The 21,798-nt window shown below is 40.7% G+C and overlaps 1 protein-coding gene across 2 annotated transcripts; it reads left to right on the top strand.

Annotated features, from left to right (window-relative positions):
* The first annotated feature begins 1,695 nt into the window (after positions 1–1,695).
* On the top strand, positions 1,696–21,517 carry ALKBH3 (alkB homolog 3, alpha-ketoglutaratedependent dioxygenase). 2 transcript variants are annotated; one of them, XM_026849602.1, is made up of 8 exons: positions 1,696–1,834; positions 3,022–3,056; positions 4,000–4,047; positions 5,605–5,708; positions 6,932–7,020; positions 10,211–10,420; positions 18,939–19,037; positions 20,219–21,517. In XM_026849602.1, the coding sequence occupies exons 1-8, from the start codon at positions 1,778–1,780 to the stop codon at positions 20,309–20,311; spliced, it is 735 nt and encodes a 244-aa protein (XP_026705403.1). In that variant the 5' UTR covers positions 1,696–1,777; the 3' UTR covers positions 20,312–21,517. The 2 variants fall into 2 exon arrangements, with proteins under 2 accessions (XP_026705403.1, XP_026705404.1); XM_026849603.1 differs by having other exon boundaries at positions 1,734–1,848.
* Positions 21,518–21,798: the final 281 nt, after the last annotated feature.

The raw sequence follows: 21,798 nt of genomic DNA, 5'->3' as shown, positions 1-21,798 counted from the left end.
GTGTATAAGAGACAGCCACACCTCTGTGGGTCCTGCTGCTTCCCCTCACCGCGCTGGGTCACACCGAGCGCGGGGCCTGGACCGGCGGCCTGCTGTCTCTAAGTGAGTAAAATTGGGGTGTTTGAACCCACTTTGTAAGTAAAAAGTATGTCCCAGGTCTGGTGTAGCAATTTTGGATGTTTCTAACGCACAGTACGCTTGAGGCTGCCCCTCGGTGAGTGGGTTCTGTTTTGGGCCCCTCACCCCAAAAGGCCATTGAATGACTCGAGCGTGGCCAGAGAAGGGCAACGGAGCTGGTGCGGGGTCTGGAGCACAGGTCTGCTGGGGAGCGGCTGAGGGAACTGGGAGTTTAAGTCTGGAGAAGAGGAGGCTGAGGGGAGACCTCCTGGCCCTCTACAGCTCCCCGAAAGGAGGGTGCAGAGAGGGGGGATGAGTCTCTTGAGCCAAGCAACCAGCTCCAGGACAAGAGGGAATGGCCTCAAGCTGCACCAGGGCAGGGTCAGGCTGGCTCTGAGGAAGGATTTCTTTGCAGAAGGGGCTGTTGGGCGCTGGAATGGGCTGCCCAGGGCAGGGGGGGAGTCCCCATCCCTGGAGGGGTTGAAGAGTCGGGCTGACCCAGCGCTGAGGGATCTGGTGGAGCTGGGAACGGTCAGTGTGGGGTTCATGGTTGGACTGGAGGAGCTTCAAGGTCTTTTCCAACCGAGATGATTCTGTAAGCAAGCGGACGCATCCCATCTCTGGGCAAACTGAATGCGGCAAAATAGAATTGGTGGAGCGAACTTCTGTAATAACTATTAGTCACTTGTTATTCATAAAACTTATTATGCGTCTTCCTCCATCTTTTCACCACAAAATAAAGCGTGCTAGTTGTAAAGGCTGCAGTTGACATCACTGGTTTGTATCAGACATTTAAACCAAAGAGCACAGCGGCAGGGGAGCGCTGTGCAGGTTTCCACTCTTCCAAGGAGGACTGGTCAGTTTTGTGAACGTGGTCAAAATGCCACATTCCAATTGCCTGATTGCAACAACCAGTAAACCCCCCCATTTCTCTGCAGACTGAGCATCCTAGGCAAGCTGAATTTTTTTAATCCTGAAAAAAATTAGCCAGTTATTTTGACTTGAGCATGTAGCCTGTAGATTTTCTGGCACAAGTTTGTTTCTTACCACCTACTCCTGTGGTGGTTTTCAAAAATTATTTTTCCCAACTTTTGAATTATCCAGAGTGAAGGCTTTTACTTTGTTTCAGACCCATTTTTAAGCCTGTTTGCATGTGTAAATAAAACACATGAAGTGGTATGGCTGAGTTGCTCTTCCATACTTTTTCCCTAGCTTCACAATCAAATAAAAGTATTTTTTCTCTGAGAAATACCTTTTTGTTTCCTAAAAAAAAATTGCAGAGGGAAACAGTTTAGCTGCTTGGGAATGTTTCTTCTGGCAGTGATAGGTGTTTGTGGTAGAATTGAAAGTTTCTAGATGTCATCCGTTCAGATAAAATGTTTTTAATTTTGTTTGTCTATGAATAACAAACATAAAAAGAAATCCAGTTTCTGTGCAATTTTAACTCTTAAGTAATGTAGGTTTGGCTATTCCCCAGCACTTCTGCCAAGCAGAGGAGAATACCTCAAAGAATAGTTCTGTGAGTTCTTCCAAACTCTTGTTTTTTGAATGATGAAATTCCATTTCATGTGATCCCTTTGTTTTGTTTTCTCTTTCTGCTTTAGCACCTAAGGCACCTGTGGCCAGGAACCCTGCACCGGCAGGCACCAGACCAGCATGGATGAGGAAGGATCTACCTCACACTCAAAAGCAATTTGTCTTTGAAAAGCCATCCGAGGTAAAAATTACATGGTAACTAGCAGAAGCTCATCTTTTATTATCAAATTATAAAAATTATCAGACTTTGAGATTGTAGTCTCATGTTTAAAAAGCAAATTAAGAACTCAGCTGAGCTGAACTCTGGTCTTTTACCAAGCAGAGTTTGCAACTGCCTTGCATATACAACAAGCAGAAAGTTACAGTCTCTCTGATTAGCTTTGAGTATTCATTACATATATGTTTATAACTACTTTTTTTTCAAAGAGCCAAAAGAGTATGTTCTAAACATTTAGAAAGATGCAGTGTCCTAAGCATGATTTGAGCTCTTGTTTTTTCCCTTAGTTTGCATATCTGTCTTACTTGTTATAGGTGGAAGAGCATGGGATTTGTTTTATAGACTTTGCTTTACCTCCCATCAGCAGATGAAGGACATTGTGCTCTGTGCAGTGGGAGGGCAGTTCCTTGCCTGGGAAAAAAATTCTTGAACTCTTCTTTCTAAGCCAAAAGTGTTCAAAAGACTGTATTCTTGGCTTGGAAGGATTAGAGATGGTCTGGGAAGATTGTCTTTTCTCTGTGGCAGAGCCCTGGTGTCTATATAGTACTATATTTTGACCCTCTTGCTTGTTCAACTCTACCTCCTTGCATCTCAGGCCTCTGCTCAACTTGGAGAAGAGAAGCATAAATCCCTGAGACAACCAGAATGATAATCCAGGCTGGATTAAACTACTGTGCTTGGGTTTTGTTTTAACAAAACCCAGCTATCTCAAGATGTGCAGACAACTTTAAAGTGTGAACTCCTGCTCTGTCTGTTCTGCTTTGTGTTTTTCTCATTGTCTGGGGCCTGGATTTGTTCATCCCTCCTATAGTTGTAGATTTTCACTTCCAAATGCAAGGATAAGAATTTTTGGTTGTGGTTGATAAATAGCAAGTATTGTAATAATCCAAATAATTTAGAAATTAATGTCCTTTAGGGGGCAGTTGATTGTTAAAAACCACCTTGCAGTGACAACTGCATTTGAGAGTTTCTGGGGCATGGAGAGAGTGGGTAAGTTGTTACTGCTTACCAGTTTTTCAGAGGTATATTTTTCCCACTGCCATATCAGTATGTGGCTGTATAGGGTCAACAGAGATGGCAATCAGTTCTGTTTGGCTAGAGTGTGCCAGGTACTTAAATGTGTTAATATTTGCCATGTTGTTACCTTTCAGGTGGAGCGCAGAGTTCCTGAGGCAGGTGTGATAGAGTGAGTACACTGCTGACTTAACTGTCCTCCCTGCGGTTTGTCTGTCTTGCTGGTCAGTGGGAATCTCTGAAACAGAGTTCCTTCTCCACATACAACTGCCAAGCCTTTGGAAGAAATATCAGTAGAAAATGTGGACTTTCAGCCCTTTTATCCTGAACTGAATTTATAATCAGGAGAGTCCAAGTCTGTGTTAACTAGTTTTTATAGCTTTGGTGTAGCTGTAAGAGCCAGGAAGAACGAACAATTGGACACTGTGGATCAGCAGTATTTCAGATGTGTCTCCTTTGGTTAGCAATGTACATATTCCTAGAACAGTCCCTGTGTGAACTATGCTGGAAATTACTTGCTGTTACCCAGGAATATGGCTGGTATGGCAACTCAGGAAGCACTTCCTTCAAAAACCAGCTGCTAGCAAGTGTCATAGTGAAGCTAGTTATTCGTAGATCGCTTCCCCTTTGCGTTAAAATGGAGATTGTCTCAGAATAACTTTGGCATGGAGTGTGGCAAGGTATGATGATGCAGGGTGAAGTTACAGATTTTGAAAATTAAATTTGGTTCAGTTCTCTTCGTAGAATTTTCTTATTCATTGTGCCTATAAATGCCAACATAGTGATCAGGGTGCAGCCTTGTGTGGTTGTCTTCTTTAGATTCCCCATGACATCCCTCTTTTACTTACCTCTAGAACCCTAAAACTGTGCATTGAGCCTTTGGTAAAATGAGAGTGAGAGGCAGGAAGTACACAAAAACTCATTTGCTTCTGCAGCCCCCCTTGCTGCTTTACTCTGACATCTCCAGAACGTTATTGCTTTCTTTTTTCTATTTTGTCTTTTAAAGAAAACTTTCCCTAGTCCAGGCTTAGAGCAATTCTAGTCCCTGCTGCTTAGCCTAAGATAATTTCTTGTTGTTTGTCCATCTGATAATTCTTTCCTTTCTACATCCTCAGCAAGCCTGGTGTGTATGAACTCAGCAAAGCACCGACTGGCGTTTCTAGGTAAGTGGATGAAAGTTGTTATTTGTTATTGCTGAATGACACGGTGATACTCAGCTCTCTGAAGTTTGGTCTCTGCAGAGTGCTTTGAGTCTAGCAGGTGCACGTTGTCCTTCCTGTGTATCTTCTGTTTCAAGTACTTCTGGAAATACTTTTGAGTATCAGGTAGCAGAGACTTACGCAGGCCTGAATTCTCTGAGCAGCACTGAAGAGAAGAAAAGTGAACCTCTTAACATCTGCATACTGCATCTAGTGTTCTTGTCTGGAACAAGGAGAAGGGGCTATGTCTGTTTGTTTCACAATCCAGTGTAAGTTGCTGCTAGAAATTGGGATCAGTATTCCTGTGTCAGCACGTGTGATGTCTGTGTTGTATAGTTTGGAGCTGCCAAAAACTTAGCTGTAAATTGGACTTGTTTTAAATTAATCTAATAAAAGCATTTAACTGTAGGCATATTTGGTAACTTTAGGGTTGTCCCTTTTGCTTACTTGCTGTGCCTTAATTACTTCAGCTTCAGGACACTTCAAAACAAAACCTACTTGTTCTGCGATTCCTATTAGCTAAAATGTACTTTATTTTACTTTGCTGTTTTAGCTGCAATATCAATACTAATCCTTTTCTTCTGAATTTGATAGATTTTATTAATAGTGGGAAAAATGCCAATGACATATTAATTCCTTGTACATTTCCAAGCTTTCATCTTACTTTCTTCTAAAGCTGCAAATAAATTTTTATACCAATTTGAAAAGTAAAAGCTTTCACCAGCTGGAAAGAGAAAGGATACACAGCCAGCTGGGTTATTCTGTCATTTTTTTGAGTCTGTTTTCACAATATGTTGCCAGAATAGATACATTTCTAAAAAGTTAATAATCAGATTTTGCCTCTTCTTTAGTACCTTTACTATATGTTCTTACTGTGATGTCTTTGAAGCACTGAATACTTGTGAGAGTAAACTCTTGTGAAGAGCATTCCTGCTCTGTAGCCCACTAGAGTGGCTGGAATTTCTGAAGGCTGCTGTTAGTACAGTCAAAATATAAATTGTACATATGGAAATGAAAAAATAGGAGAAGTTAAACACTCTAGGGTTCTTGTGCTTGGAAAAGAGAGGCTCGAATGGCAGTAGTGATAAAGGGCTATCAAATTCTGAATGACATGGTGGTGAATAAAGGGCAATTATTTACTTATGTGGATTGTAGTACCATAATCAGGGCTATCTATCAGATGTGAAGTTAATAACAAGCACAAGTATGCCATTTTTCACACAATATATGGCTGATTTTGGGACTCATAGGATATTGTTGATATCATATGTTTTTATAGGTTTTAAAAGACAATTGGACGTGTTTGGTGAGGGTAAGACTCATCAGGAGCTCCTGCTGCCTTCTGTTCCTTCCCTCCCACCTGCTTTTGGCTGTGGTCAGAAATAGGATACTGGGATTTGACTTTTGGTCTGATGCATTACAGCCATTCTTAGCTCCTTTGGGAATCCTGGAAATTAGAGTATTTCATTGAAGCATATGTAGAAGTGTATATTCCTTCCATCTTTTCTTTTTCTTACCTAGGATTCATTTGATTCCTGGCTTTATTGACTCAGAACAAGCAGACTGGATGTTTGAACAACTCCTCCAAGACATACCCTGGGGTCAACGAACTCACATCAGACAGGGTAAGGAGTGTGTAGACCAACTTTTCAGGTCATTCCCAGGTTATTTCCATACCAAAATCCATGTATTGTTAATCGTGGTTGTTCATTTTACATATTATCACTCCTTCACATTTCTTTTCAGGCTTTCCATGTATATATGAAGAGTACTGCTGCTTATTTTTCAGTCTCTATCACCATGTTCCTTTTGACAGTGAAATGAGATCTTTCCAAATTAAAACTGCCTGTCTTAAAAATCTTTGCACTTAACTGCTTCCCCTGTCATCTCCAGTGTTTTCCCACTCTTTTTTTTTAGATTAAGTCTGTGCTTCCATCCCTTCATACTGTCTCCCAGTGATGCTTCAAAAACTCTCTTCTTTGAGGTTTCTGTCACCAGGAATGTTTTTTGCCTCTCTCACTTAAAATCCCAGCAGAGCATGTTTCTTTTCCCTTGTCTTTGCTTGTTAGTTCCAATATGCAGTTAAGTGAACAGACTGCTATTCTGGGTTTGTTCGCTAAGGGGCACCTGTTCTAGCTAAATCTTTCTTCAGTCAGAAACGGATGTAAGATAATATATCGGAGTGGTTACTGGACAGGGCTGGAAAATGTCTTCAGCATCTCTGTTTATTGGCTTGCTATAAAGGTACCATATAATGGAGAATGTTATCTGTCAAGCATGAGAAATAGCTACCAAGATAGTCTTTTCAGAAGTTGAAAGTACTTTTAACTTGACGTTTGTATTGCAACACAGAGCATACACATACTTGACAAAATACTGCTTGTCCAGCCTTGCTACATTCTGCTTCTGTGTTGTCGCTTTGATGCTGCAGCCCTTTCCATTTCATCCTTTTCAGTGGATACATCTTGCAACTTACATCAGCATATTAGGCACTAGAACTAGGAGAATATAAAACAAGCCAGAATTATAAGTAAAATTTCAGTTTAATTTTGCTATCTTTAACTTGTCTGGTCCCTACCCTGTCTGGCATAGGGCTGAGAAAATTAATGTGGTTCCAAGATTTTGGCAAGGTAATTCCTCTTGTGGAGACAGGCCTGCTTTGGAATAATCTCATTCCTTCACTTGAGTTCATTAGATAAGGCTGAGGATTTTAAGGGGCTGCTATTTAACTTCAGGTGAGTGGACAGTCCCTTTTTGATCATGTTTCTTGACAGAATTGCATCACCTTTCCATTTTCAAGCCCTTTGATAAGGCAACTGAGAAAGTCTTCCTGTTTTTCTTTTTTTAGAAGTATCTTTTGAGGAACCAAGGCTTACCTCCTGGTATGGGGAACTTCCTTACACATACTCCAGGATAACAATGCAGCCAAACCCAAATGTATGTACGTGCTTACAGTTTTCTTTTGCTATTATCTACAGAGAAATCCTTTGCAGAGATTGAGAGACAAAGATTCCATCTATCCTCTATTTTTATCTAGAGTATCAATCAGCATTTCATTTGTGATCAGCAGTGGATTCTAGTGGAGTGTGGACAACTTCATAAAACAAGCATTATGAGTGGATTGACTGAGAGGAGCATGATTTATTTGTTAAACATTGGCAAAAGGAAATGATCACTTTGGAGTTTAAAGTTCTGCTTTTGGGTCACTGTAGCTTTGGACAAAACCCTGAATTATTCTGTGTGACTTATTCTATGCATCTTTATAGGGGAGTTTGTAGTGTACATAGTCATACTGAGTTTTTTGTTGTAAAGATACAGTAATATCAATTTCTGAAATAGTTACTTTCAGCAGCACTTAGATTCAGTACTGCTTAAATGAGAGTTTAGGCATATTGCTGATTCCTGCGTGGATGCTATAAAATTCTCACACACAACCTGCCTGCCCAGCAACTCCAGATTGTAGGATGGAATTGCCCACGCTATTTTGGAAGGGTTAAAAAAAACTTCTGAGTGACTCGTTGACATTTTGTTCATGTTCATTCTCTCTGTGTCTTCCAGCCTGTTGTCCCATCAGCCTGTCTCTTGGTATTGCTTTCTTTGACATTTCCATGGCAGTAGGCTGCAGTGTTCTGAACCATGAATTAATTGTGACTGTTGAAGGCTGGATAGCATGAGAGAGAAGTGTCCCAGGTGCCAGAACTGCTGCTGGAGGCGGGTACCTCCTAGCAAAGCTGTTTGGGGAAAGAGGAAAGGCAGTATTTAACATGATAAGTTGTGAAGATTTTGTAGTCTCAAAAATACCATAGTTCAAAATTTCCATAACCTGTGGAGTTTGTGGTGGAAAACCAGACTTTTTTCTTCACTCATTCGTGGAATGTTATTTTAAATGGACTTCTTTGAAAGCTGAATGGCTTTAAGGATTGGAAGTGCCCCTGCAAAATCATTCTGCTCCACATTAATGATGTAAATCCTGTTCAGAATTGCCTGTTGTGGAAGCCACTGCTGCTCAGAGGTTGGATAAAGCCTGTATACCCTGAATTCACAGTTTCAGTTCAGTTTGGGTAAAGTTCAGAGTTAGCATTCACTGGGCCACTGGCTTGCTCTTCTCATCCGAGATGTACAAGGCCTAAAGCAGCCATGCATGCTGATCCTATCTTTTAACCCTGAATAATTCTTCTTCTTACTGAGAGAAGGAAACTCCAGCAGAAGGTGCGATGCACTGGCCAACTTGCATATCTGGGAGCAAGCCTCACCGCGGGCTGGAAACTGCCTGTAGGCAGATACACGGGTAGCCTGCACACGGACACTCGGACATTGCACTCAGCTTTGTGGGTGGGAGTTCCTGCAGCCTAGAAGAAGCAGTGGGTGGTGTAAGGAGCACAGTCCTTACCTGTAGAGTAGGATTTATATCGCAAAAATATCCTGAGTAAAATATAACTTAGTGCACAGCTTGGCCAAAACCAATTACCTGCCTTGAATGCCTGATCTGTATGAGTAATTAGCTTTGTGCGCCTCCTTTTTGTTCGTTAAGACTGGGTGTGATTGCAGCACTGCTACGTATAATACAGTGCTCGTGCCTAAATAAATTCTAGTATTAGAAAAACGTTTCTTTGTAAGCAGTGATGTAGTTGGTGACACAGTAATGTTTCAACAGCTACTTCCACTTCTGCAGGTTTGTAGTGGGGTTGCCTCTCACTTGTAAAATTCTCCATATGGTAACATTTTTAGTAATAAATATTCTGTTGTAGGAGTCACAGGAATCCAGTCCTAGTTGGTCACTCAAAAGTGCTTTCAGTAACTCTTGTTGGACTGTTCTGTCATTGCATTATAAGTCCTGCACATACTGCACATTCAGACAGTTACAAGCTATAGCTTTTTTTTTTGGGTGGTATTCCTGATTTCCCTACATGTCCCACAGCTGCAAGCTATGTTTATGTATAATTAATTATTCATATGATGCTTAGTCATTGAAGGAATGACTTAGCTAGAAATAGCCCTAATAGAGAAAGATGGTATGTGAAGGCTCCTGTAGTCTAGCCAATAGGTTAAAAACCCTTTAAATATGGGTAAGCATAGAAAGAAGGTGGTGCAGACTCGATTATTAGAGGTGGATACTAGGAGATAATTGCTGCTGTCTGCTCCTTCTTCTGCCAATGATACACTGGGAGATTTGGAATCAGTTTTTTATCCTCTCTTGATCTGTGTTTCTGCTTATATAATGAACAAAAAATTCTGGCCTACATTGCTTTGGCTTTTTTGGTTTTAGATACTTACATAGTTCTTAAAAGCACTCTGACAGATAAAAGTCATGATGTAAGTTTACAGTATTAAATAACGATTCACTGGATCGAGTTGTAATGGAGTGTGCAGAGCTGCCATGGGTTGTGGGCTTGGCCAGATGTTAGCAAGGGCAAGGACGAAACTCAGAGCCTATGACACTGGTTTTGTGAACCACTGAGATGTTATGGTGTCGAAGTCAAAACCCCAGGAGGTGGTGAGTTGGGCTCAACAAGCTGTACTAACAGAGCAGGGAGAGAGAGCCACACTGTGACAGTGTTAGGCCCAGTGTTAGGCCTGCCCTTGTCTCCTGTGTCATCAGCTGCAGACAATTGAGATCGTATCATTTAGTCATGGATTGCAGCTTTCTGGGTGCACTATGCCCACCAGCAATGGCCAGGTAATTCAGATGTTACCAGACCCGTGCATTAAACTCCTCTAGCTTAGCCAGAGACAGGTATGTGTGGGAGAAGTCGCACACTTCTTGTCTTAGTTAAGAACTCTCAATGTTTATCTATGGTCAGTTCAAGCAGATTTTACTCTGTGAGTTTACTTTCAGTTAATTGGGAAGGCTGGCTACATTAGTATGAAAACCAGACTGGCTTCACACATTGAAGAGATGATTTAGTATTGACCAATAGGTAACATACACATATTTCTCAGAAAGCCCATTCCTCAGCCTTACTAAAAATATAATCAGAATGGTTCAGAGGCATTTGTTTGATTTCAAGTTTATTGTGATTAAAGTGCAGTGTATTTTGTTTCTTAGTAGTTTTCCCCTTGTGTCTTATGCTCTCTGCTGCTGGCCTGCTTTCCTTGTATTTACCCTCCTCCTGCTGTGCTGATGCAGTGGCATCCTCTGCTGACCATGCTAAAGGAACGCATTGAAGAGTTCACTGGCTACACCTTCAACTCTCTTCTCTGCAACCTCTATCGAAATGAGAAGGACAGTGTAGACTGGCACAGTGACGATGAACCATCACTGGGAAAAAATCCCATCATTGCCTCGCTCAGCTTTGGTGCTACCCGGACCTTTGAGATGAGGAAGAAACCCTCCCCGGTGAGTGTTCATATCACACTGAGAGAGTCCTGTAGTTACTACTGTGTTTAGTATTCTCCCTCTGTCTAGAAAACTACAAAAGTGTTTACTACTAAACTACTAAAAGTGTTTAGTAGTAAATGAAAGCCCAACTCTTACACTTCTGCCGAGTAAGCATAGGGATCAAGAAATCTGTTGCACGGAATGTGACATCTTGAGGATGAGAATGGGACCGCTCTAATGTGCGGCAGTGTGGTGCTGCAGTGAAATCACAATCTGGGCCCTCTTCTGCCCAAATAAGGGCCTTTCCCATTACTTAAAATGGAATCAGTGATGGTGGAAGGGGACTTTCACTGTGTAAATGAACCGAAGAGTTGATACCATTTTCTTAAACTTGGGCAAACATTGTATAATGCATAGTGTATGTAGGATGAAGAGTAGCTCTGACTGCTCTTGTAAGTAAAAATACTCCTAAGAATGTTTACATTTTGATTTGTGTGTGTTCGGATAGAGGGACAGTGAACAGAGGGAAGGAGCTCATTTCTTTTTTATAAAATACCAGGCTGTCACATCATACTTCACAGACTAAACAGAGATCTTTACTTTGATAAGGAGGCGTGTGTGGAACATCCTTTCAGGAATTAGTTGGTGATTCAGTAGTGAATTCTCTTTCTAGATAAAATGCTGTACTCAGGAATGCTGTGTTTACAAGCCAGTTTAAATTTTGCAATTCGTATTTATCCAAGTAAAAGAATTTCACGTTCTTGTGTTGAGAACACAGGCCTCATTTTAGGGTATCCTGCTTCAGATATCGTTTCTGCATGGGTAGTCTTTGGGAACTTTGGGAAGAAGTTTGCCATCTACTTATATTGCTATTTATTCTAAATAAGTAGTGCAGAAAACAAAGGTGATGATTATCAGTCTAGTAGAAAACTGTATGCTGACATACTGAAGTCTGCTCATCAGAAGTCACCTTGGGTCACCTAGTCGTGAACAGCAAAGGTCAGAATTTGAACCAGAAAACAAATAAATAATCTGTCTTTTTCACCAGTTCTCCAATTTGTAAATTCTTTGTTGTCTGAAGCAAATTAATCCTGGGCCTCAAGCATGAGATCACATGACCAGTGCATTATATGAGTGGGCATAGCATGCGTACGTATCTTTGATGCTGTGATGATAACAAAATGTTAGCTGGAAAGTTCATTCCTCTGCGAAACGGTAAAGGGTGCTTGGATTCCTTTCTAGAAGTGCGTGTGTTCCACTTCGATGGGTCAGAATCCAAGCCACTTAGATTTCAGTATAAACTTTGCAGTTTCCCTCTTAAAAATCAAACCCAGTTCTTAAGCAAGATGTCTTTTTGCTCTGTTTTCTATTTTCTGAAAAGACACCCACTATGAGCAAAGGGGGAAGTTCAGTCTGTGCCATTCGTAATTGGCCATCTTCTTTGATCTGTGCTGCACGATTTCTTCCCTGTTTTCTTCCTGAGATGGATGATTTTCTACAGATGTATTCCTCAAGCTGTCCCCAACTGTCCCCATTTTTTTTCTTCAGTGCCTCTGACCTGATATTTTTGACTCTTGCTGAGTTTTGCTACCTATGAAGTGTATTCCTTTAGCAAATGTGACATACCTGTTTCTAAAGTATGATCCCCATGTGCAGAGTGATCTTTGAATAAGTTGCTATTAACTGCATCGTATGCCTAAGGGAACTCGTACTTAATAATTATATGGCAGACATTACATATTCTTTGCGTATTCCCAAAGCCTGCAGTTTTTCTGAGAGCATCCTATGACACTAGATGCTTTGCCAAGTGGGAGTTACAAGAGTCTCTGATGGAAATTACAACCCTTCAGGCTGTACCACCAAAGAAGTAATTTTCATACTCTATTGTAATGTAGCATTCTCTCTTTCATTAAGAGCAAGTTAAAGTTGATTGTAGTTATCTGATCATTACTTTGTTCAAAATCAAGTTTCAGGAAGAGGAATGCAGTCTAGAGAAAAGGGATTAACAGTCATGACAGGCATTCGGGCTCTCCCTGGTTTGTAATCTGCCAGTATCAGTGCATCGGGTTTCCCAGTTAGTCTTCACTGAGGAGGTAGAAAAAATAAATCCTTTTCCTCCCAAAATTAAACCCCTTTGAGGGCCAACATTCTGGTATTTCAGATTCTAGAGTTTCAAAGGCTTTCATTTCCCTCTGTTCTTGTGAGTGCTTTTATGTATTTTGAGATGGAGGATGGAAAGATGTCATGAAAATACAAGATGAGAAATACTGTGGTAGAAGCTTGCTGTGGATAAATGATACTGGGAAAAAAAACCCAACCTAAAGCAGTTGCCTGTGTGTGATCATGTAGTGGGTACAGTATGTACTGCAAGTCAGGTAACATCTTGTAGTGCTGTTGAGAGAATACTAGATCAGAGACTTCAGGTTAGTATCTGTACAAATATTTTCCATATTGTATCATGAAATGTGGATAAAATGATTAGAGAATAAAATCCTATTTCTCTAACTGCAAAGATGACCAGTAATGTTGGTGGGTTGGCTTTTTTGTGCATGTTTGTGTGAATTTTGACATTTGTCTGGTAGGAATTTGGTGACATTTGTACAGGCTATTCTGTCACTCTGCATTTTAACTTGGGGGGAAAAAAAAAAGTTATTTAGGTGCCAGTGGTGTTTTTTTTTTTCCTGAAAATTGTTCAAGGGTGAGGGGAGGGAAAGGTTCAGTCCTCTGTTTTTCTTTTTTGGTGAGTATTGTAATGGATGGGTAAGTGTTCATCATAAAGTAGATGATGAAGGAGTGTAGAGACATGCATAGCCTGTTTGAATCTGAATCCACAAGTATCCCTTGTGGATAAGTAGAAATCATTCTTACTCAGATTTCAGCACAGTGCATGTAAAAAGTTACAAATACATTTCAGGAGTAAATTCCCCACTGGAATTAAGGAGACTTTTCATGGAAATTAACATGATGCCAGAAATTGTTTTCCTTTACCCGCTGGCATTTTTCTTTTTAAGCATTCTTTCTTCTAAATACTCCCTTTTCTGTTTATTTGGACCAGTTGTGTGGTTGTAGCTGGTATTTTGCCTTTGCTTTAAATGGTTTCTAGGGTTTTTTGGATGCCTACTTGGTAGTTCAAAGTCTGCAGTGGAGTGATCTGGTTTCTTTTATTTTCTGCTTCTAGTTCCAGTAAATTTCTTAAACTTTTTCTTGCCTCCTTGTTCCCCCACATCGTTGTAGCTCCTTCCTACACTGAAACCAAGAGGCGAACACTTTGTTTTAGAGCTGTGATTCATACACAATTCACACACAATTTATTGGTTTAGTCAACAAGTACTCTCACGCTTGCCTGCAGTGTAACTGTCACCTCTGCACCACCGTGACCACCTCCTGTTCTCCACACAGCCTCAAGGCCCCTGTCCCACTTGATTTTGACTTAATCGTCCTACTCTAAAGGAACTGATTTTGCTGTGATAGATGGGTCTTTCTGATACAGTCTCACTACTGTTTTTACTACTGCTTATTACTGCTCAACTCAGTGAGACGGTGCCAGGTTATCCAGTTAAGTCTTTCTGGAAGCTGAGTGTGAAATGCTAGTTAAAGGGTGAAGGGTGATTTAACATCCCCCTAAGCTCTCACGTCCCGCTGGGAGGTGCTCTGTAGCAGAGGCCTGGGTGCCATGGGGACTGGCTGGGTGTAGTTGGCCAAGGAACTGCTGTGTGAGCTGTGGAAGGAGTTGGAAAGAGGTGGAAAGCTGTCTGCCAGGTTGCTCTTCTTCCATCTGTAACCAAGGAAACCGAGGGGTGCTGGGGAAGGGAGGGAGCTTCATGCGCCTGTTAGATAATAGCAGGATGTTCGTGGTGTTCTCAGAATCTGCCTTTGGGTGGGTCTGTCCTTCAAATGAAACACTAAAACCTTTCATTCTGTCGTCCTTGAGTAGCTGTTCTAGCAGAAGTTAAAGATCGCCTAGTACTTTTTGTAAAAAGCAGAAAAAATAACCCTTCATGTCCTAACAGGCCTAACTGCATATGAATATGGGATTATATAGAACACAGTAGAAGCAGAGGCTTGGATCAGGATGAGGAGGATCGAACTTTCAGATTTGCATGGAGGAGACTTGCAGACAGCAGTGGCTGCAGAGGAGGAGGTGGTGTTGTCCACCAGTAATGGCAGGACTTGAGCAGCTATAGACGAGCAGAGAAGAAGATGCAAGTGCTTTAGAGCTGCCTCACTTGCAGTCTGCTAGGTCAGCTGCAGAAAGGCTGAGGGAGTTTAAAGATAGTCCTATGTAGGCAGTCAAGTGGATTATGTGGGGAAAGGGCAATATAACTGATACTCGGTCTTACTGAAGAGCTGCAGTGGGGATTTTGTCAGAGTAAGAATAAACAGGTAAAAATGCAGAAGTGTTGATAGATGAGACTGCTTTGTGGTGGAGGAGGGTGTTTGCACAGCTGGTGGTAGAAGAGTAAACTGGAAAAGAGGGATACAAGCAAGATGGAAGTCTGAAAAAATCCCAAATTAGAAGTTTTGTGGAGATAATTCCCTTTGTAATAGGTAAATAGGTAAAGCAGAAGTCTAGAAGCCAGCATTCTCCATCAAGGCTGCTGACTTTAGCCTCTGAAAATAATTTTGCATCATGTGCATGTATAACTGCGTTATTATTTATGCGTTCTTATACAGGATGTTTCTATTCACTTTTCCTTATAATAGAAGATGCTTCCACACTATCCATAACCCATTTCCTACTGCTATCTCAATAAACTCACCTGAGACTTAACGAACAAACTTAGGTGATATTTATATATATATACTTTTCTCTTTCTTAACTTTTTGATTTTGATACCGTTTTAAGAAAAAAACCTTGATACATACTAGATCTATTTCTTATAATTTTGATAAGGTTTTAAAGAAAAAACCTTGATGGGGTCCAGGAATACTTACAGATTTTATTTTTGCAGCTTCCCATCAATTCATGCTGAACTTTGCTAACTTATTAACTGTAGTTACTTGAATAAAGGATAAAAAAAAGTTTTAGCCAGTGTACTGGGACAGTGCAGGGCTTGTATTAAATGTGCAACTCAAGATTATTAAAATTCTAATATACTAAGAAGCAGAACTGTTGCTTTACTAGACCTGTTCTTGGAAGCAGCTGGTTTTGTCATACATATGTAAAGTTACAAAGTGGGCATATAAAAGACACCTGATGCGTTTCTTTCCTTGTTTGTTATCAGTATTTTTTAAAAGTCTTTTCCTCCTTAGATGTCAAGAATAAATTTCCTTCATAAAATTCTTGACCTCTGAAATCCTACTGAGTTTTCTGTATGTCTTAACATCAGCTCTAGAGATACAAGATTCTGAAACGAGATTTGGTGGACAGTGTTAGTAATGACATGTAAGACAGCAAAAACTGTCTAACTGTCTAACTTTGCTGGCTCTTCAAAACCAACTGACATAAAAATCTCTTTTTCTAAGTAAAACTAAGCTCAGAGATGTCCCATGTAAAACAAAAAATAACTGCTGCTTCTTCTACCTACTGGCTTTTCTAAGCCAAGAGGCTGTTTTCTCCTAAATCATTTACCTAAGAATAATTGCTTTTTAATCAAGATGAGCAAGAGATAAAAATAAGTCCATCCACAAAGTGAAATGATGTAATCCTGTGAAATAGAAAACAGCCATGCAATGGTATTTCTCTGCTTTTCATCAGCAGTCATGTTTATAATACTGGTATTTGAAATTTTTATCTTGTTTCTGCTGAAGTTTAAGAGAACATTTTTGGCATTACACCATACTTTTAATAGAGCAAGATAAATGGATAATAATTCTAGAAGCTTAAAAATATGGTTTGCATTGTCCTTACAGAGAATACATATTGCAGGTGCTTCTGAGTGCCTTGGGCTCTTAGGTATCTCCAAAAACTACACAAATCCAGAATTGCCAGCCAGTGCTGCCAGCTGCAGCAGCACTATTGCACAACCTTGTTCTGTCACACTGTGACTTCTGGTCCCAGGCAGGAACAGAAAGTTTCAGTGGTGCACACAAATAGTCACTTACAGCAAGTGATGCTTTCTATACCACGAATTGATTTGATCCCAACCAAGCTCTTTTGCGTTTTAGAGGATTTGCAGTTGTCTTTCTGTGCGTCTTTTTTATACACATACACACACTCCCAGGTGTTCTTTGGAAAATTGAACTTTAAGTCCAGGACATAATTTTCCTAGTAGTTGATACTTTACCTCATTATTTTTTGTTTTTCAGCAAGCCATGAACTTTAAAAAAAGACAAACCTGCATTGAGTTAGGCCACTTCACAATTAAGCTTCAAGGAAGTTAGTTAAGATTTTTGAAAATGTGAGGGGTTTTTATAAAAGCATTAAAATGTGTGGGATGAGAGCTACTGAGTCTTTATAAATGTCTCTCAGAAGACTAGTCTGCCTTTTTATGACCTGTTAATGTTTTCTTCTAACTGTCATGGGTGCAGAGCCCTGTTAGTTTTCCTTAATAACTCAACGGACAGCTGAAGCCTGAAGATCTTGTAACATTTGTGTTTCAGAAATGTGGGACTTTTGTCAGTGTGAGGTAACTATACCTGCACCTCAGGCTGGGTCAAATCTTAGTGTGATAATTCCATTTTCCCAGTCTCAGTTGTCCTGTATTGTTTCCAGCTTCTTTGCGATCTGCTTCTTACAAGTGACATAAATTGTGACTGCTCTTCTCCTTCTTTATTTTTTTTTCCTTCCCTCTCCAAGGTACAGTTTCATTTTACAAGACAAATGTGACAAATGTGGCTCTGGTAGTAGCAGGTTTTGTTGAGTCTGGAGTAACTCCTCCTTTCAGCTGGGTCTGAAATAACTGAGCATTGCCTCCTCCTAAACACTGGAAGAGAAGGTACTGTCTAACTAATTAAAAAAACAGAAAATCTGAAGCATTTGTTTAACAGCTGTCTAGGATGTATGGTCCTGTACAAGAACAGTGTGATGCTTTAGAAGCTCAGACCTGGCCTTAGTGGTTTTTTTTTTCATCTCTTTGTAGTGATTGTGATCTCTGACTTTTCTTTCAACAACAAACAACTGAGTTAGTGATCTCTTTGGATAAAAGCCAGCATCTCTGCTTCTAGAGTCAATGATACAATAAGAAATGTGCATTCAGGCTGTTTGCTATATGCAGTACACTCAGAACAAGGCTAGCCCTGTACTTGTACAATGTAGAAACTGAGAACCTGTCATAGTCTTTTTCCAGCGGAGGACATTTATTATTCACTTTACACTTTCAAGCTATCTATGGCTTTCTATAACTTAAAAATAAGACCTTAATTCCCCTCCCTTTCAACACCAATTAAAATACTTCTCCAACTCCCCCTCTCTCTAAAGTAATCCCTGTATTTTGTAGGTGATTTCCTATCTGAAACTTTCCAGAATTCCTCATTTCAGAGACTTACTCTCCACTTTTCCTAGACAGCTTACAAACTTGGCAATAGAGGGCTATAAACTGCAAAATATATATTGCCATTCTGTATTTAGGGGACATCCCGGTTTTCCTACTCACATTTCAACGTTAACAAAATAATCAAAGTGCCAACATGAAAGCAAGATGTTAAGTGGAAGTTGTTCAAGGTTTGCAGCATTTTTTCCTGCAGCTCTTTAAAGCTAAAATCAGACAATATCAAAGGACTACATAGAGCGTTAGAATACCTGCCCACATGACATTCTGGAAGATAGTTCATGTCACACATCATATGATTTCATGAGGATGTTAACTGTCATGACTGACAATGAGAACTGTGTTGGCGTAATAAACTTCCCTGAATAATTTGACTTAGTACTGTATTATTCTGATTCAAAATCGGAAGGAATAGTGTGAAACACTGGAAAGGTGCTAGTCCCACTGATGTGGCATATGTGAGACTAATACTGTGGTGTTACTATGTCTGTTTGCTGTATTCGTGCTTTAAAAAAGTTACATGTAATCTGAAGGCCTAACAAAAGTTCACAAATTATTTCTCTTCTAGTTTAGCAGTCTGTTTTGCTTAGTAATGATAAAGTTTAAGACAACTTGTTTTATAACGTACTATCGGAAAAGGCAAATTTTTCTTTTGATAGGAAAAGTCCTTCATCCAGCAGATAATACATACCAACATGTAACATGCAAAACAAGATAAAGTCAGAATAGAAGGAAGATGTGTATTTTTGATGAAGTAGTTAACTGTTGGAATCGGGGTGGCTATGGCAGAATGTCTCCAGGCAGAAGTGTTTATTTCAGGAGTGGATGATTCCAAAAGGTTTGCAGCCTCACTCCAGAATTTTGCACTAGATGTAGGAACTTGCTGAACTTTACCTGTGTCATACAGGCAGTGAGACATAATATCTTCTTTCATCCCTGAAATACTCCTGAACTCTTTAGGAAATATGGTAATGAGAGAAGTTTAGTTAGACTTCTTGATCTTGAAAGAGCTTAACTTTCCTCCTCTGCCCTCACACTTTTTATGAGGATGGGTTTTCCACCAGGTGCACATGCCTGTTTCTTCAGTATCTACTGTCTCTTTTTAGGAAGAGAATGGAGATTACACTTACGTGGAAAGACTAAAGATCCCCCTTGATCATGGGACTCTGCTGCTGATGGAAGGAGCTACCCAGGAGGATTGGCAGGTAAGAACTTCTTGACACTGTTTGTGTGCTTTCCTTGCAGTTGTTTTTCCAATTATCAGGCCTAGTATGAAGGAAACAGCCAGCATAAAGATGAACCAATAACCAAACTGTATTTGATACAAAAGGGTCAGTACACGGGTGAGCACTGGGGGTACAAACAAGTCAGGTTATACATAATCAACATCAATTCCACTGACCCCAACAACAACACCCCACAACCAACAATGAGTGGAATAAATGGTGAAATGCAGTCTCCCATAGAAGGGATGGGAGACAACAGGGTCAACAAGCTAAATACATAAGACCAAGAAGGCCATGTAATAAATCTCTACAGAGCCCACATTTACAAAGGCCAGACCTGACTGGAGCCCAGTCCCAGGGAGACAGGAGGTCCTTCCCAAACAGAGAACTCTGCACAGTGTATCCACCTCACAAACAGACACTGCCCCTCCTGCAAGGGGTCCCAGCTTTTATCCCTCAGTGGGACACCTGACCTTTGTTTACTTAGTGCAGACACCTGGGGCTCATTTACCCAATGGCTCTGTCTGCCAGGCTGGCCCCACCCTGGAGGGAAGCCTAAAGGTAAACTCACCCCCCCTTTGGGAAGGGCTGTGGGAATCACCCATGTGTCAGCCTTAATTTGGGGCTTGGGGTCGAAACCCCAGCATTTCAGCTGTACGGTTTTCTAAATATGCACAAGGCACTCCCATAAAGGTATGGCACATTCTGCTTGCAGTGATACAGTTGTTTCCCAGTGCATTAATACTGCTTTCTGCTGCAGAATTTCAAAGCACCCACAGAAACAATGGGTTTTCTTTCAAGTGCTAAGTGATGTAATAGGAATCAACTCAGATGTTCCAGCATTAAAGTTCAGCAATGAAAGCTGCAGCCTGCAGCTGGAAGAGCAAAATCAATTTATGAACTTGGAATATAAAAAAGTTGCAACTTAATTTAACAAGTCTACAGTAATCTACAAAAGATCTTTTGTTTTCAGTGATCCTGAACAGTCTGAACATGAATTTTTTGCCTTACCTAAATATTTAGAAATGGTAATAAAAAGCCATCACAGCAAATTAAGGTTTTTTTATGTTGTTTGGTTACTTGTATTTTAAATACACAAGCTCATGCTTTTTTTCTTTCTTTCTTTCTTTTTTTTTTTTTCCTCCTAATGCCACTTACAGCATCGAGTGCCTAAGGAATATCATTCTAGAGATGCACGGATAAACTTGACCTTTAGGATAATTTATCCAGAACCTGATGGAGTTTGGAAGTGAAGAGGCACTTTAGACATTGCTGGATATAAACCCACAGCAGATCCAGAGCCTGTGAATTGCTACAGATTTAAAGGAAGCCTTAAAGGAACAGAGTTCTGTGAAATACCTGATGGGGAAAAGAATTGATGTTATGAAGATTGACAATCAGAAACTGCCTGTGTTATGTGGACAGTGCTGTTTTGTTTTCAGAAATGATACACTATTAGATGATACTAAATAACAGGCTTTAAGTGTGAAAAAAATGTGATCATTCTTAAAAGAACACAAGGCACATGGAAGATCTGAGAGGCACCAATGGGAGCGGAAAGATTCAGTGAGCAGTTATTTTTCTTGTCTCTGCTTTTCCCCCCAAGTAGTGATCTGTGTTCTAAGTAATGACAAGACAGGATTCTTCTATGTAAAGCCAGCTGTGTGTGTGCTGTGTGTGCAGAAAGGAGAAAGCTGCACTTCATGATGATCACCGAGGATTACTCATTTCACCAAGGGGTAGTACATTGCTTTTCATTTGTAGGTTGCAAAGTCTTTTCCAATGAAGCAATCAGTTTCATTGTTTGTATAACTACTTGAATGATACTAATGTCTAGCAGAACAGAGGGTCAAGGCTCCCTTCTGCTACGCACTCTGTGGTCAGACTTTATCCTAACTGTTTATCTGTGTCTAGAAGACAGACAAGGCAAGCAATAGAGACGCCTTAGGCACAAGCCTTATCAGCCAGGTCAAAGCTGCTCATTGCTTGAGTATTATCAGTCCTCCATCCCTGCTGGCTTAAATGCATTACCTCTGTGTCATAGGCAGGAAAATAGACACAAAGAGATAAAAAACGTTACTTTTGTAATTTGCTAATAAATTCTTGGTTTCTTTTTTGGTTTTAACACAATGAAGTTGTAGCATCCGGTGATTTTGGGTGAGACAGGAGTGTCAGCATCTCTAAAAACTAGACTTGTACTGCCAGATTTGATACCCGGAAGATCTGGTCCAGAGATTTGGACCCCAATTACTGAAATCACAATGTAAGTCAGTTGCAAAGTTATGCTAAGTAGAGTATAGTAGCACCAGGTGCAGTACTGACTGTGATGCTACTGCTCCCTGGCCAGTGCATGTTGCATTAAAGAATATCACAGAATCACATTGGTTGGAAAAGACCTTGAAGCTACTCCAGTCCAACCATGAACCTCACGCTGACCCTTCCCAACTCCACCAGATCCCTCAGCGCTGGGTCAACCCGACTCTTCAACCCCTCCAGGGATGGGGATTCCCCCCCTGCCCTGAGCAGCCCATTCCAATGCCCAACAACCCCTTCTGCAAAGAAATCCTTCCTCAGAGCCAGTCTAACTGCCCTGGTGCAGCTTGAGGCCATTCCCTCTTGTCCTGGCGCTAGTTCCTTGGCTCAAGAGACTCATCCCCCCTCTCTGCACCCTCCTTTCAGGGAGCTGTAGAGGGCGATGAGGTCTCCCCTCAGCCTCCTCTTCTCCAGAGTAAACCCCCCC

The sequence above is a fragment of the Athene cunicularia genome (assembly GCF_003259725.1).
Source record: "Athene cunicularia isolate RWA chromosome 5 unlocalized genomic scaffold, athCun1 chr5_part1, whole genome shotgun sequence".
Classification (NCBI taxonomy): domain Eukaryota; kingdom Metazoa; phylum Chordata; class Aves; order Strigiformes; family Strigidae; genus Athene; species Athene cunicularia.
This window is presented reverse-complemented; position numbering and strand designations above follow the sequence as displayed.

What these genes read in the sequence shown, in the direction of transcription:
- ALKBH3 (XM_026849602.1), top strand. Translation starts at nt 1,778, where the DNA reads ATGAGGAAGGATCTACCTCACACTCAAAAGCAATTTGTCTTTGAAAAG. An exon ending in CAATGCAGCCAAACCCAAAT is followed by an intron (nt 7,021 to 10,210) that starts GTATGTACGTGC and finishes GTGCTGATGCAG; the next exon opens with TGGCATCCTCTGCTGACCAT. An exon ending in TGAGGAAGAAACCCTCCCCG is followed by an intron (nt 10,421 to 18,938) that starts GTGAGTGTTCAT and finishes GTCTCTTTTTAG; the next exon opens with GAAGAGAATGGAGATTACAC.